At 36.6% G+C, this 14398-nt stretch overlaps 1 protein-coding gene across 1 annotated transcript; it reads left to right on the top strand.

Annotated features, from left to right (window-relative positions):
- The first annotated feature begins 2990 nt into the window (after positions 1-2990).
- Positions 2991-3532, top strand: LOC135427115 (uncharacterized). Its single transcript, XM_064680540.1, has one exon. It carries the CDS (start codon positions 3072-3074, stop codon positions 3303-3305), a length of 234 nt encoding a protein of 77 aa, XP_064536610.1. The 5' UTR covers positions 2991-3071; the 3' UTR covers positions 3306-3532.
- Positions 3533-14398: the final 10866 nt, after the last annotated feature.

Consider the following 14398-nt stretch of genomic DNA (forward strand, 5'->3'; position numbering starts at 1 on the left):
CATACCCCCACCCTCCCCTAGTTGTGTGTAAAATTTTTAATTGAGATCTGGCATTGCGATAGAACTCTTCTCCTTCCTAGCTGTATAAATTGAATGCTGTGCTCCATTCTGCATGTAAATTGCGTACTTCTGGGTAGTTTTCGATAGCTGTATGATAATCAGTTTAGATAAGATATAATATAATTAGCCGTTATATGTTCCATTTGGACAACACACGTTGTTGCCATAGATAGTCTTAAATGTGAGTCACTCGATGTGATATATTTATATATTGCATTATTACAGATTAACTTGCTCAAAGCGGATTTTAGCTGTAGAAAATGTGGGTGAATTTTGGCTACTTTTAAATGCATGTAGATGTAACATAAGATAGCTACACATTTACATATATATTTATAGCTAGATCTAGCCCTTCTGTTGTCCGCTTAGATGTCGGCAGTTTATGCGAACTTGGTTACATATAGTTTAATATATATATTAATTCAGGCTGCAGCCCATATTTGTTTAAGGTTCTTGTTTATACAAATATACAATAAATGTTTATAATTGACTTTACTGTTGCGTTAGGGCACAAAAAAAGCACACACAAAAGCTGTCAAAAAAAATTATATGATAAGAGTTCCATTGTAAGCTCTGACTCATAACATGACCCTCTAAAGGCCCTGTATTTATAGCTCTTTTAGTAGAATTGATTATAACTTTTACGATAGTAATCCATACCAAATACTTGGCTCACCGCTCACTCTAATATATTAGAGGACAGAGACTTCGCCGGATTCATCCTATCGCTCTAGTCAATCGGATATTTAACTAGATTATATCTAGATTATATATATCAGTACTGAACTTTTAAAACAGCTCAAAACTTAATATTTATAAAATAAAAGAAAATAATAAAAACAAGCTTTTACAATTTTTTAAAAATTAAAAAACTTATAAACACAACGCGAACTATAAAGAATATATATATTATATAGCTAACATAGATACATTTAAGACATAACACCCATTAACTGCATCTAAATTTGTTTTTAGGGGTCTTTTAGACCACTAAAGAAATCAATACCACGTTTGCAGTTCACTGGAACTAGTTATTTTAACACGGCCCTATTTGTTAAAAAACTACGTATGTGCGACCTTTTTTTATAAGAAATATTAATACAATTGGTGCAGATAACGCGGCTCACTTGTCCACCCGCAGCGATAAGAGTGTGTTATTGTTTTATCTACAGATAAGACTCTCAAAGTTTGCAACACTCACATGAACAGAAAAAAACTACCGAGATTGGCAAGAGCAAAGCTATAATAGAGCGATCTGGCATTACATGTAGTATAGAACGGTACGTGCAACGTGCAGCAACGTCCGTCCACTCGATCGGGACTTGTATAAAATAACAAATATAAACATATACATATAATTCATAAATGGATCATCGTACACGTGTTGAGGTGATAAATGTCCCGCCACCAGCGGGTCCCACAACGGTCATTGTACAGCAGCCGCCGCCCAAGGATAAGGGCTGTTGCTGTTGCCCCTGCTTGCCCTGTTGCTGTGGCTGTGGCGAGTGTTGTTGCTGTTGCACGATAATGTAGAGCAACATTTGACAAGAACAACAACATCAACAACAAGAAGAAGAAGAGTAGCAACAATAAGAACTTCAAACAATGGCGCTGCAAATCCTTTAATGCTTTACGTTAAATTAAGTTTCTATGGCTTTGGCGGGCTTATGAAACACACACTCACACACACAACACACACACTAAACAAACACAAAAACACACACACACTTTTTTCGTGCAATAAAATTTTACGATTTGTTATAAATAATGTTTTTGGTACACGAACTGTGGTTGAGCTCGGGCAACATATTGTCTTGCATAAATCTCAATGTTTTTGGCTGGCACCAATAAAAAGCCAAATTTAATAACACCTACACACTCGCACACACACAAGCACACACACGCGCACAGACGCCCACACAAACCGCAAAAATTTGTAGTTTTATGGCAGCCCTTTTGGCATAGCCATCCACTTGCCCAAAAACTTAGCTCACATTCCAAGTTATTATTTATATGTTTTTCAATTTGCCAATAAAACCGAAAATGTGTCAAAAAGTGCCGCCTGCTGCCATTTGATAAAACATTTTATGTGACTTTTGAGGTCTTTTCGCATTGCAACCGCAGAGCTAAAAGTTGCTGTTTTTTTGTCAAACAGCAGCTTTGAGAAGGGTTTCGCTGTGTTGGGGGCGGTTGGGGTGTTGGGTAACCCATTCAGCGTAATTTGTGTGTACTTTTCTTTTGCTTGCCGTTTATCTAAAGCCCAAACCATATTACTCATACGCAGTGTTGCACGCGAGGCGCCGCACAGTGGTAAGTAGGGCGCCGAAAAGTGTTTGAGAAATGTTTAAATCGTAAAACGCGTACAATCTTAACTTGTTGTGTTATTATTATTTATACAATTTAAAAAAAATGAATATTTATTAGTTTGGGGCAACAGTATTATACATATATAAGATGTGTAATAGATATATCTATTATATTTAGCTATATTTATGAACTCGTACTCACCTTTTTCTACACTTGATAGGCTGGCTTTTAGCAGTCTTTGCCATCACTTTTCTGCAAAATGCAAATAAGTATTTAGTTTCATATATTCTACACTTGCACATTTATTATTAAGAAGGCTTATACAACTCTTCACACTTTCAAAAGATTTTTATAAGCCCTAAAATCATGTCGATAAAATCGATATATTTATAAACTTAATATAAGCAACATATAAATAAACTATAAATAAATCACAGTATATCATAATTCGTTGAAATTCTCCCACTGTGCCCTGGGTACTCTACATTTGATGACACTTACACAAAACTGTTTTATTATCTGAGCTCATTGATCAAATGCGGGGGCTTTAGATAAAAAACAAAAAATTGGGTAGCCTGAGTTTACCTGGAACAACCTTTCAGCCAACCGGAATTTTAGTTGAAACGAGTTATTGCGCCGTGCAGCATAACATACACTAGTTATTGAATTTAGTTAGTCACACTCCGAACTTAAACGCAAGGATCATGTACAACCCGGGCTATCAAGTGGATGTCATCGATCCGTACTATCCACCCCCGGTGGAGGTTATTGAAGTAGTACGTCAACCGGCCTATCCACAGCCCGCCGTCGTCGTCACCCAGCCTCAAACGATCTATGTGGAGGATAATAATGGTCCTACGAGAGATCAAATGGATTGCTGCCTCATGCTGGGCGCCTGCTGTGTCATGGAAGAGTGCGGCCTGTGCGTTATATCATAATGAACAGTTTTTGTTATTTAGAAAACATGTGCAGCAATTAAGTGTGTTTAAGAAGTTCTTATTTAAATAAATATAATTGAAAAGTTAAGTGCTGGATTATGCCAATAATAAACCCAAGTTCAAAGTGAACGCGACAAGAGGATTACTCAATATATTATTTCTCAAGTGCAATTCTTGGATAAAATTTTTATGAATTGCTTTAAATCTTTAACAAATAATATAAAGAACTAACAAACTTTAATATAACTAAATTTTAAATTTTTCAAAATTTGAATAAATTTATAATGTTGATTAAAAAGTTATTTGTTGAGTAAAAACTCGGAATATAAACTGCAATCTATTTTCAGGTATCTTTAATAAGTTAACCTTTGCTTTTTGGTGACATTTCCGATGACCCCTGTTTTTTCAGTCCAGAATTGAATTACCCTGTATGCACAAAATTCGAAAAGAAAAAAAGAATTCTTAGCAAATCTTATTTAGAGAGCAGGCTTCTTATAAGTCTCCTTTTAAATATATCTATCAATGGCATACTTCTATATCCAACCCGTAGATTTCTTCACAATTCTTTATTTTCGACTTGCCTGATTTCTATCCTTTAATCCGCCAAGAATAAAATCTACGTAGAGCCCGAGTAGTTAGTCTTTCAATTAGGCAGATGCGCATTTGAAATTTGCTTAAGTGCCTGTCACTGGCTCTCAGGCATATCATTTTGCGGCTAGAACATTAAAGCCAACGCCCAAGTATGACAAGTTCTGACAATAATTAAAGCCAAGTCGTGTACAGTCTTAGCCAGAGTGCGACATTATGTCCTTTCTCTACGCTGTTCTTTCGGTTCTTTTTTGGGGGGCTGTGTAAAATGTTATTTGAAAATTTTGTGCGTTCGTCTTCGACATGGCCGCAAGAACAGGGCGTTGGTAACAAGAACGAGCAGCTAAAACCAGAAGCACATCCAGGACAACTTGAACAGCTTGGCTAACAACGGAAACAGGCCAACAGCAACAGCAACAACAACAACAACAACAACAGCCGGGTGCTATATGCCTTTTTAACTTGATTTAATGAGTGCAGGGAAAAACATCAACAAGAAAAATGAAATAACTGTCATTGAAGACATGAAAAAAGGGGCGGCAATGGGTATGGGGCTTCGCTGCCATTGACGGTTGACTGTCTTTGAGCCAAGTCAAGGGGTGGGTGGAGAGTGCGCGCGGAGGAGGAGGCTGTGCTACTTAACTAGGAGCAAACGAGCTGCCAGACACGAAGGGTCTACGTGGAGCGGTTGGGTGTGGCACGGCGCAATTATGCAGCAAATTAACGCTTTATTTTTATTAAAAGCCAGCTAACTGGAAAGGGCCTTTTTTGTTGTTTGTATTTCTTTCCTTTGTTTTTTTGCTTTTTCGGGGTTGCCTTCGTAGTGCCAGAAAAAAAAGAAAAAGTTGCCAAGCTGCAAGTACATAAATTGTTTGGCAGTTGCCAAAGTTATGGCTGGAAATATGAACTCTCATTTGAGAAAATCTATCAGTTGGTCATGATGCAGCAAATTAATATGTATTATGATTGATATTTATGTAGATTTTATAGATGGCATATTTCTGGGGAGGTTCGAAACCTAAACTTTGTGCGTAGTGTACACACTATTTTTTTTTTAATTTTTTTTTATTCGTTTTCTATTTTCTATTATTTTTTCGATTTATTATTATTTTTTTGATTATTTTTTCTTTAAGAGTTATATCAACTTAACTATAATTTTAAATACTTTAAATATTTTGTTTTTAAATTTTTATTATTATTTTGTAATATTTTTTATTCCTTGAGCAACAATTATTATTTTAAAATAATTAATTTATTTAATTTTTTTAGTTTTTGTTATTTAATAATTAAATAAATAATAACTTAAATAAACAATTCTAAAAAATTAAATTAATTGCGAATTGCTGCTAGATTTGAACCGGCGACTTCTATCCTGTTAGCCCAACGCTCAAGCAACTTACTCTCTAATATGTATGTATATTTGTAGACATATATTCATAATTCCTTTTTCATTCGCGTTTCTTTCTAAAATTCTAAAAAATTAAATTAATTGCGAATTGCTGCTAGATTTGAACCGGCGACTTCTATCCTGTTAGCCCAACGCTCAAGCAACTTACTCTCTAATATGTATATTTGTAGACATATATTCATAATACCTTTTTCATTCGCGTTTCTTTCAATTTAACATCTTATTACAGTTTCATTATAATCACCTACTTATCCTAGAAATCAATTAATTTATGCCCAGCTTAGTTCGACACAATACTACTTTGCCATATATCTGCACAGTTTTCTTTGGCCATGTCAGCAGCTTATGCGAATACATTTGGGTCAGCAACAGCCCTCAAATAGGAAAATATAAAAACCATCTAATCATGCGCTACAAGTTGAAACTAATGCATAATTCGTGTTCTCCGCAACAAAAGCAAGTCAATGTATAACGAGAAGAAGTCAGCAAGAATTCAACTACCCCTCCGAATAAGATTCTTAAGGGTGGCTATGCCACACACAGTTCATACTCAGGGCTAGTTGCATTTCCTGCAAGTAATTTCGTTATGAGTTTTTGCTGTAAGGGCCGTAATCCTTATAAATGAAGCAGCAAATTTGACGCCAATGCAGCAGCATCAACGGGCTTGTATTGTAGTTTATATAGTTACTCAGGGACTTAATGCATTTGCCTGAACGGGAGGCGGAGGGAAAAGCACATTGGACCGAGGGGTGGTTAATAATACACGTTAATATCTTATGTTCTTCTCTCTGAAATTTTCGCTCATTTGTCAGGATTTGAGCACTGCCCGGTAGACTCGCAAGAAAATTGCAATTGTATTTGTTGCTTTTGCGGGCAATGATGATTTATTTGCCACGCACGTGAAAGATTTGTGCGCCGTCTCCTTTGTGGGACTGGGCGGTCTGTTGGGCCTGGCTCATTAACTTTTGCTCAGTCCGAGACTCATTAAAAATAAATCCGTCTTGGCAGGCGATTTTAATACGGCCATGTTAAGGCTATCAATGTCCAAGTAGTTGGTGAGAGCGCAGCTTGTTAATGTCAGCTGAGAATCTAAAAGCCGTTTCTCTCGTCTCTCAAGAGCCAAACGGATGGGTTAATCATCTTAAGAGGGTATATAATACAAAAGTAGTCATTAAAAGTGATTTGGTTGGTAGTTTTCTTTTACACATAAGCTAAACTTTGCCTTACAAAACAATAAACACAATTTTTGTGTAGCGCACTTTTAAGATCATTGAAAGACAAGAGAGCAATTTTTAGAGAATATAAAGACCAGCGAGAATTTCATTTGATTTATATTGAAATTATTAAACAAATCTCAAATGTATTTATTTTATATTATTTTATATGACAGTTGATTGAAAAATAATCTTAGAAATTAGAATATTATTTTGATAATAAACTTTAAAACAAAGAACTGGATGATAAAAATAACAATTAAAATACAAATAAATATAATATTATATAGAGCGAATGCAAATTGCAAATTTGCCCAGCATTTTTTCATTTTACATTCACTCTAAAAACAACAATAAGAAACCCAGGCAACGCCGCGTAATTTCTGCTAGCATATTTATATTTTTATATATTTCTTCAAAAGTTTTTATTTTCATCTTACACTTACACTAAAAACAACAATAATAAACCCGGGCGACGCCGGGTAATTTCTGCTTGTATATTTATATTTTCATATTTTTATTCAACATTTTTCCCATCTTTTTTTTCATTTTACATTCACACTAAAAACAACAATAGAAACAAATTTCAAAAGCCTGAATGTCACCATTAAAATGCTCAACCCAGTTACATTTGGCATTCTCTCTTTGTGGCATGCCTCTGTCCCTCTAGGGGTGTGGGGGGTGGTGTGCTTTGGATCCGCTCCCGCTACAGTGCTGACCCGCTAAGTGCCGTTCGACACGAGCTCTACAGGGCGTCCAAGTTACGGTGCCTTTTGTTATATGTCAAGTGCAAAATGTGCAATGCATAAGACAAAGCAACCGCATACCGAACAGTTAGCTACCCCTGCACCTCTCCAATCCCCCCCCCCCCCACACACACCTCACCCGCTTGTTGCAAGCTGCTATTGTGTCACTTGCCAAGCACCAAACCAACAGCAAGAACAACAACAACGGCAGCTTCTGTGTGACACATTTGGCAATGCGTTTTTAAACTGCAAAATACAAAACGAAATGTGGCAGCCACAAGAAAAAACAACAACAACGCAGAACAGCAAAAAACAAAGTCAGTTGCAAGTGGGGAAAAGTTTTAAGCATTTTTTCGCTTTTGCCTCGGCACTGAATTGCACTTAAAGTCAGCGCCAGTTAAAAACTTTGAAGCAACGACTACAAGAAAACTATAGCTGAAAAAAATAGCTAAAAATAAAACTAAAAAAATAAAAAAAGATATTGCTAGAAAGAAGAGATATCTCAGATTAGTACAGGTGCAAATACCCTTAAAGCGAGAAGTGCAAAATCATTTACATAAGCAAAGACTTAATTTCCTAAAAATTCTCAACAAGTTAAAGCATCGAAAAAAGGACAAACCGTTTGTTAGATTATTACAGGGGCTAATGCCCTTAAAGCAGTCAATTGAAAATTATTTATATACTAAATCAAAACAAACTATTAGGCTTTGCTTCAAAATTCTCAACAAGTTAAAGCATGGAAGGAGGGACAAGGGGCAAAGGACAAGTTTGCAATCCTTGAGTCTAAAGCAAAATCGATTGATGGTAAAAGCGAAAGGCTCCTCAAACAGATTTATTTTATTGTTGTTAATGCAGTATAGTTTTTAGTTATAATTTATTATAATAATTTATAATTAATTATAATTAATTAAGAAATTAATATTAGTATTTCACACAACAAAATCCACATACCCGGTGTTAGGGTATTAGCTAAAAAAAGGAACCGCATTGCATAGTGGAGTGCGAGAGAAACAATTGAAAACTTTATTGCTTTTGGCTTTTTCACTTTTGTTCGCAAGTATGTTGCACACGAGGCGCGTTGACAAAAAGAAAAAGCAACCAAAAACGAGACCAAAAAGCTGGCGAGCAGAACAGAAAGAAATAAAGAAAGAAAGAAGAAAGTTTTGCACTTTTATTAATTTTTAGAACTCAGCAGGAGGGGCACAGCCCCTGCAAAAAGCCCTACAAAAGTATGCTAGCTGAAGATGGCCACAAGGACACGGACGCCAACTCGGACTTGGTCTTGAACTGACTCCTTGGCAGAAACAACAACAACAATAAGAACAACAACTCTCGACAGCTGTGTGGTCAGCGGTCAGCTGGGGTTGTCCACTAATTGGGCTTGTGAAAATATTTGCTACGCTTATGAAAACAGTTGGCCGCATGCCACATGACCCTTGACTAAAATGACACACAAAGTGACACACATACCCACACACACACACATATTGGGCGTAACAGTGTGGGAGAGGCACATATATTTATACATAATTATAGGCCCCGTTTATGTGTGCACCAAATCATGAATTCTTTAAACAAACTACTTTTCCAGCACTTCAGTTTCAAAAGAACACAAGAAATTTAACATAAATAACATAAGGTTAACTCACCTCGTTTTTTTATGGTTGCTTCAACTTCACTCACAAAAGCTTCACTTAAAGAGTAGATAAACTAAGAGAACACTCACACACACACATACACGATCCGCAATTAGCTAATGTGGACTGTATTCACTTTAGCGCCATTTTTTCTTTCGCATGAAAAAGCTCTGCACAAGTGAAAATAAGCCGACACTTAATTAAACAATAAAAAAACATATTTCTATAAATAGAAGGTGGAACGCTGATCAAAATATAACATAAAACACTTTACCGCACTTTGTAAGATCAGATAATAAATATCACCATAGAAAATTAAAAAGAAAAAAGTAAGCACATGCGCGAAGAGAATACAACAGATCAGCAGGACAGACGCGCACAAACTTATCTCATTAAGCTGGCACCTACGCTAAGCCTGCATGTACACTAATACAATAACAACGCTCCTAGCAAAATCGTTCTCTGCCGTCAGACTGCACAAATAACAAAACGGGATCATAAGCATTATTGCCAATGGCAAGCGAGCAGCCGTGGACAAAATGCACGCTCACACCAGCCTCATGCCCTAGCGCTCTCTGCGTAAGCGCTCTCTACCGGCAATATGTGCAGCTCAGATCCAATGTCTCTAACAGCATCCACAACGTTTTACTCACTACACTAGTGTTACCCGCTGCCGCTGCAAAACGGTATCTGACTCCACTGTTCAAAAAAGCCAAAAATAGCTGAATTAGCAAACACTGTTGCTAGTATTTATCGTTAAAATGACTAAAAAAGCTACATTAGCTGTTTCCGGCTGACGACTTTATGAAATAGCCACATTTAGCTATAAAAAATAGCCTTGTTGCCAACACTGAGCTTAAACAAATACGTAGCGCATAAAATGTAACGGAATTAAAAGTTACATTTTGTTTTCGCTGCTCTTTCACGATCATTCTAACTGTTTCTCCGCACAATGCACAGAAAACGATATCGTGTAAACACAGCTGAAACTATATTATCGCTCACCATACACACATGCACACACTGGTCGACCCAGTCAGAGTTGCCATCATAAACACGCGCCGGGGCTAACCACAGTAGCCGAGCCGCACAGCTGCCCAACCAGTTGCCCGGTCCAAGCCGCTCGACCGTCCCCACCAATTTTTGTCAACTGAACTAATTAATTAATTGTGGGGCGGCCACCGTAGCCTTCGAGCCAAGCGTCGTCTGGGCCGCCCACACGATGGCACGCTCAACCGTTGCCCTCTGCTCCCACCCCCTCCCCAGCCAACCCCCCGCCCTCGTCTGGCCTTTTAGCCACCCACTTGCTAACTGACCAGCAACTAATTTTTATATTTATGAGACCGGGACGTTGGCCTACTGCGTCATAAACTGTAGAGTTTTGCTGTGCCGCAGGGTAGTTGACTTTGTTTGCTGCATGACTGTGTGTGTGGGTGTGTGTGTGTGTATCAGTGTGTGCCACCCAGGACATTCTGTCCTTGCCACAGACTCCAATTCCTTTTGCATGCTCAAATTTTTAGTGTCTGTGTGTGATTTCATGCGTTTAAGCTAAATTTTTATTTGCTGCCGGTGCAGACTACGCACATTAAGGCGTCTGTCTATCGGGGGCGTGGCCGTTGCTTAATTTTCATGTCGCGTTCAAAGTTTCGTACAAGTATTTATGGCACATATAAATGAAATGTGCCCCCAAAATGTGCCCCAAGTTACAGTCTTGACAACATGTTTCGCAATGTTTGCTAATGAAGGAGTTCGATTTGGTTGCTTGCTTTTAAATGGTTAATTGGACGGAGATTTTGAGGGGGTGGAGGGGACTGACTAATTCTGCCCTAACCCTTATAATATATGAGAATATATAGACCTTTTTGTACTCTTATAAGAATACATTTCGAGGGGCAAAACTTTTGGACTTAGTTTTTTGAAGAGTTAAGGAAAAAGGATGGAAGATATTTTAATATGAAATTCTTCCTCTTATTTACTTTAAAATAAACAGATATTTAAATAGTTTTTAGTCAGTTTACCAAAAAAAGATTCCCAGATATATGATATTGATATTTACATAAACTAAAGATATTCAAATTTTTACAGTTTTTATTTTTACTCGCAAAAAAAAAACATTATGTAAATAAATATATTTTAATAAATTCAAGCAATAATTTTTTAAGTTTAATCAAGCAAAGAATCTATTCCAGATGGATTTCTCTCTGAGATCTGACGAGAATACATTTCATGAGGCAGAAGTTTTTGAACTCTCCTTGAGAGAGTTAAGGCAAAATGATAGATAAAACTTAAATATATAAATAAGGAATTTTTGTTTAATTTCTCTCAAATGAACAGATATTTACAAAGAGTTTTGCTTTAATATTTTTAAAATTAACAGATATTTATACTCAGTTTGTAAAATAAAAAGTTTTCTAGCTAAAGTTTCCCAGAAGTATGATACGATTTTTAAAAAATAAAATTAAAAACATCAAACAACAATTTTTCTTGAAATTAAATAATAAATTATATTTATTCAAAGAAAAATTCTACTCTGTACTCTTAAAAGAATACATTTCATGATGCAGAACTTTTTGAATATATTTTTGGAAGACTTAAGATAAAAATATAAGTAAAACTTGAATATTTTTAAAGGGCTTTTTGTAAGCAAAGCTCTTTAAATTAAACAGATATTTGGGTAGTTTTTATGCAGTCTTTACAATAAAAAGTTTTCTATAATTCTTTTTGCAATTACATTTAATAAATAAAAAAATATCCACAAACAATAAAACTTCATCTGTATTCAAACAAAGAGTCTATTCCCAAGCGATAAAAAAACAAACACACAATTGTCGATTGATAATAAAATAAATGACAACAACTATGTGGTTAATCAATCATAAATATGTCAGTCTAATTGTCTAAAATGTTGATTAAATCAACTGCAAATTACAATTGAAAATCAAGCATAAATTATGCATAAATCAAAACCTTAAGAGACACTGCACAATTTAATGCATTCATTTGCCAAAATGTCATTTAACTCAAGCTACAATTTCTTTATACTCAGAGAATATCGAGAAATGCGCACGTCTTGTATATTTAAACACCCTGTGTTTAGGGAAGATGTAAAACGGGGCATGATAAGTTGCTGCCCTTATACTTATGTATAAAGGCAGCAAATTATCATGTCCTTCTACATCAAGTGGATAGAAGACATGTTCTTTAAAAGATTTTCTGTTTTGCAACATCAATTGAATTGATCTAATTGACCTTTATGTCTAATTGACCTCATTGAACTCAGCGGCCCTAAGGCCCAGGGCCAGCAAATGTGGTATGCAGACTCTTGCCTAGAAAGCCAAGATAAATACCAAATTTAACAGTTCCAAACTCTTCCAGTCTCCCATAACGAAGAAATATTAATAAACGTTTTTCTACAGCGTATCTTATAGTCGTTTACTCCACTCACTTTCCTCAATTTTAATATTTTATTATATGATATCCGATGCGTTGGCAATTTTAATGCATATTTAATGCAATTTTTAAGAGCCAGCGCATTATATCGAGTTATTTGGGCTTTTACGGCAAATATAAACATAGAAAACGGAATGAAAATTCGCATGCGACAAGAATTTCAAATGAACATTTTCATACAAATTGCGAACATTTTCCCAACGCCAAATTGTTGCAGCGCATTGTTTTCGGCTTGTTTCGCATTCGCTCTTCGGTTGTCTCCACTTTTTTCTTTTTTGGTTTCCACTCGATAATAATGTTCATAAATTGTGCGGCGCCTGCAAATATGCAACGGAAATTGCCAAAGCCACACGACTATAATATCAAGTAAAAGCAACAACCCCTCCCTTCGGAGAGCCACCCCAACCCTTGGGCAAATCTTGGCTGTTTTTTTATAGGCTGCTGGGGAGTGCTTGGGCGTGTGTCTGTTATCCTGCGGCTAGGCTAAAGCGCGGGTGGGGGGCGTTGGCTGCTGCTTGTCAATGCATTTCGTCTTTTTGATAATATCAAAAACTCATTTGCCTGGGCCACTTGCGAGGGTAGCGCTTGGATTTAGTAGTTAGCTGGATGTTCCTTGCAGCAGATGATTTATTATACCTTAACCCCCTGTGAGTCAACACACCCACACTTTCCTCACCCCCCGCCTTGACATTGCATGCGTCATCAATTTTTGCAAGACACTCGCACATTTGCATGGACATGACCAAGGACCATTAGGCAAACGCTGCAGCTGCCACTTGCTGTTGCCGCAACAACAAATAAAACAAGTAAAGCTGCTCTAGTCGGGTCTACCCGACTAGGAGCTTCCCTAAACGCAGCTGCCAAACTGGCGCTACAACGCGTGTGCTTCTTCTTCCCTTAGGCACACACTATAGGGAATCCGTTGTTAAGTAACTTGAGTGTTTACAGTCCGATCTTTATGAATTTTGCAGGGATCTAATATGGCATATAACAGTGTGTACATACCAAAGCACAAGGCTGTACCTTAAAGAATAGAGGTTTTTCAAGTTTCTGATGAAATGTGGACAGGTATCCAAAAAGTGAAATATTTGTATGCTGCACATACTATAAGCAAACCTACATACCAAATTTGGTGTAAATATCTTTTATAATCCTCGAGTTATGCATAAAAAAAGCAAGTGTCAAAATCGATATTTATCGAAATTTTGAAATGGGGATGCGATGTCAAGAAAAAAAGAAATATATATTTCAGATTTCAACTCTCTAGCTTTTGTAGTTTCCGAGAGCGACAAGCTAGATCCAGATCTAGATCAGAAAGGTTTATTCTAAATGTGTGTATATATTCGGAGTTTCTTCCTACAGCCAGTAACATACACTAGCAAGGAACCATTATGCCCGCCTTTCGCTTTTTCAATGGGTTTAGGGTCAAAAATGAATTCCCCTTTATTTATTGCGCTTTGCTCATTTCCTAAACAATTTAACAATTATGCGCGCAAAATATTAATTAAAAGCCACTTGCCAGCGCATATATCTATGCAACTGAGTATCTATGTAACTCACGGATGCGTAACCACTAAATAAACGCGCTTAACATAAATCCGAAAATTCACAAAAAAAAAAGTTTTTGTTTCAGTTGTTTTTCGAGTGCTGCGAAAATAATGAATAGAAAAATGTGCGGTCGCTCGGAAAATTAATTGTAATGCATTAAAAGTGCAATTGTTAAATTATTCGCATTTCCCCCAAACCCTGCCAAAAAAAATTAAACTGCAATAAAAACAAGCAAAAACACAAAAACTCTATAAAATTTAACAAATTGCAAAACATTTTGAACAAAACATATGTGTGTGCAAATTGTTAAGTACTTTGTGGGTGGGGGAGAGGGGGCGTGGCACTTAGAGTGGGCGTGGCAAGTAATGCGTGTGTTAAACATTAGTCAACAAGATGCAAGAGCTAGCTGTGGGTAAGCCGAAGATCAGATATTCTTCCAGCTAAAGCACGGAAGAAACAGATAGTGGGCACTACTTTTTAATGTTCTTTATACCCTTGTAGT

The sequence above is a fragment of the Drosophila montana genome, unplaced genomic scaffold (genome assembly GCF_035044405.1).
Source record: "Drosophila montana isolate Dmon_TW-CO22-7 unplaced genomic scaffold, ASM3504440v1 contig_2127_1, whole genome shotgun sequence".
Taxonomy (NCBI): Eukaryota; Metazoa; Arthropoda; class Insecta; order Diptera; family Drosophilidae; genus Drosophila; species Drosophila montana.

What these genes read in the sequence shown, in the direction of transcription:
- LOC135427115 (XM_064680540.1), top strand. Translation starts at nt 3,072, where the DNA reads ATGTACAACCCGGGCTATCAAGTGGATGTCATCGATCCGTACTATCCA.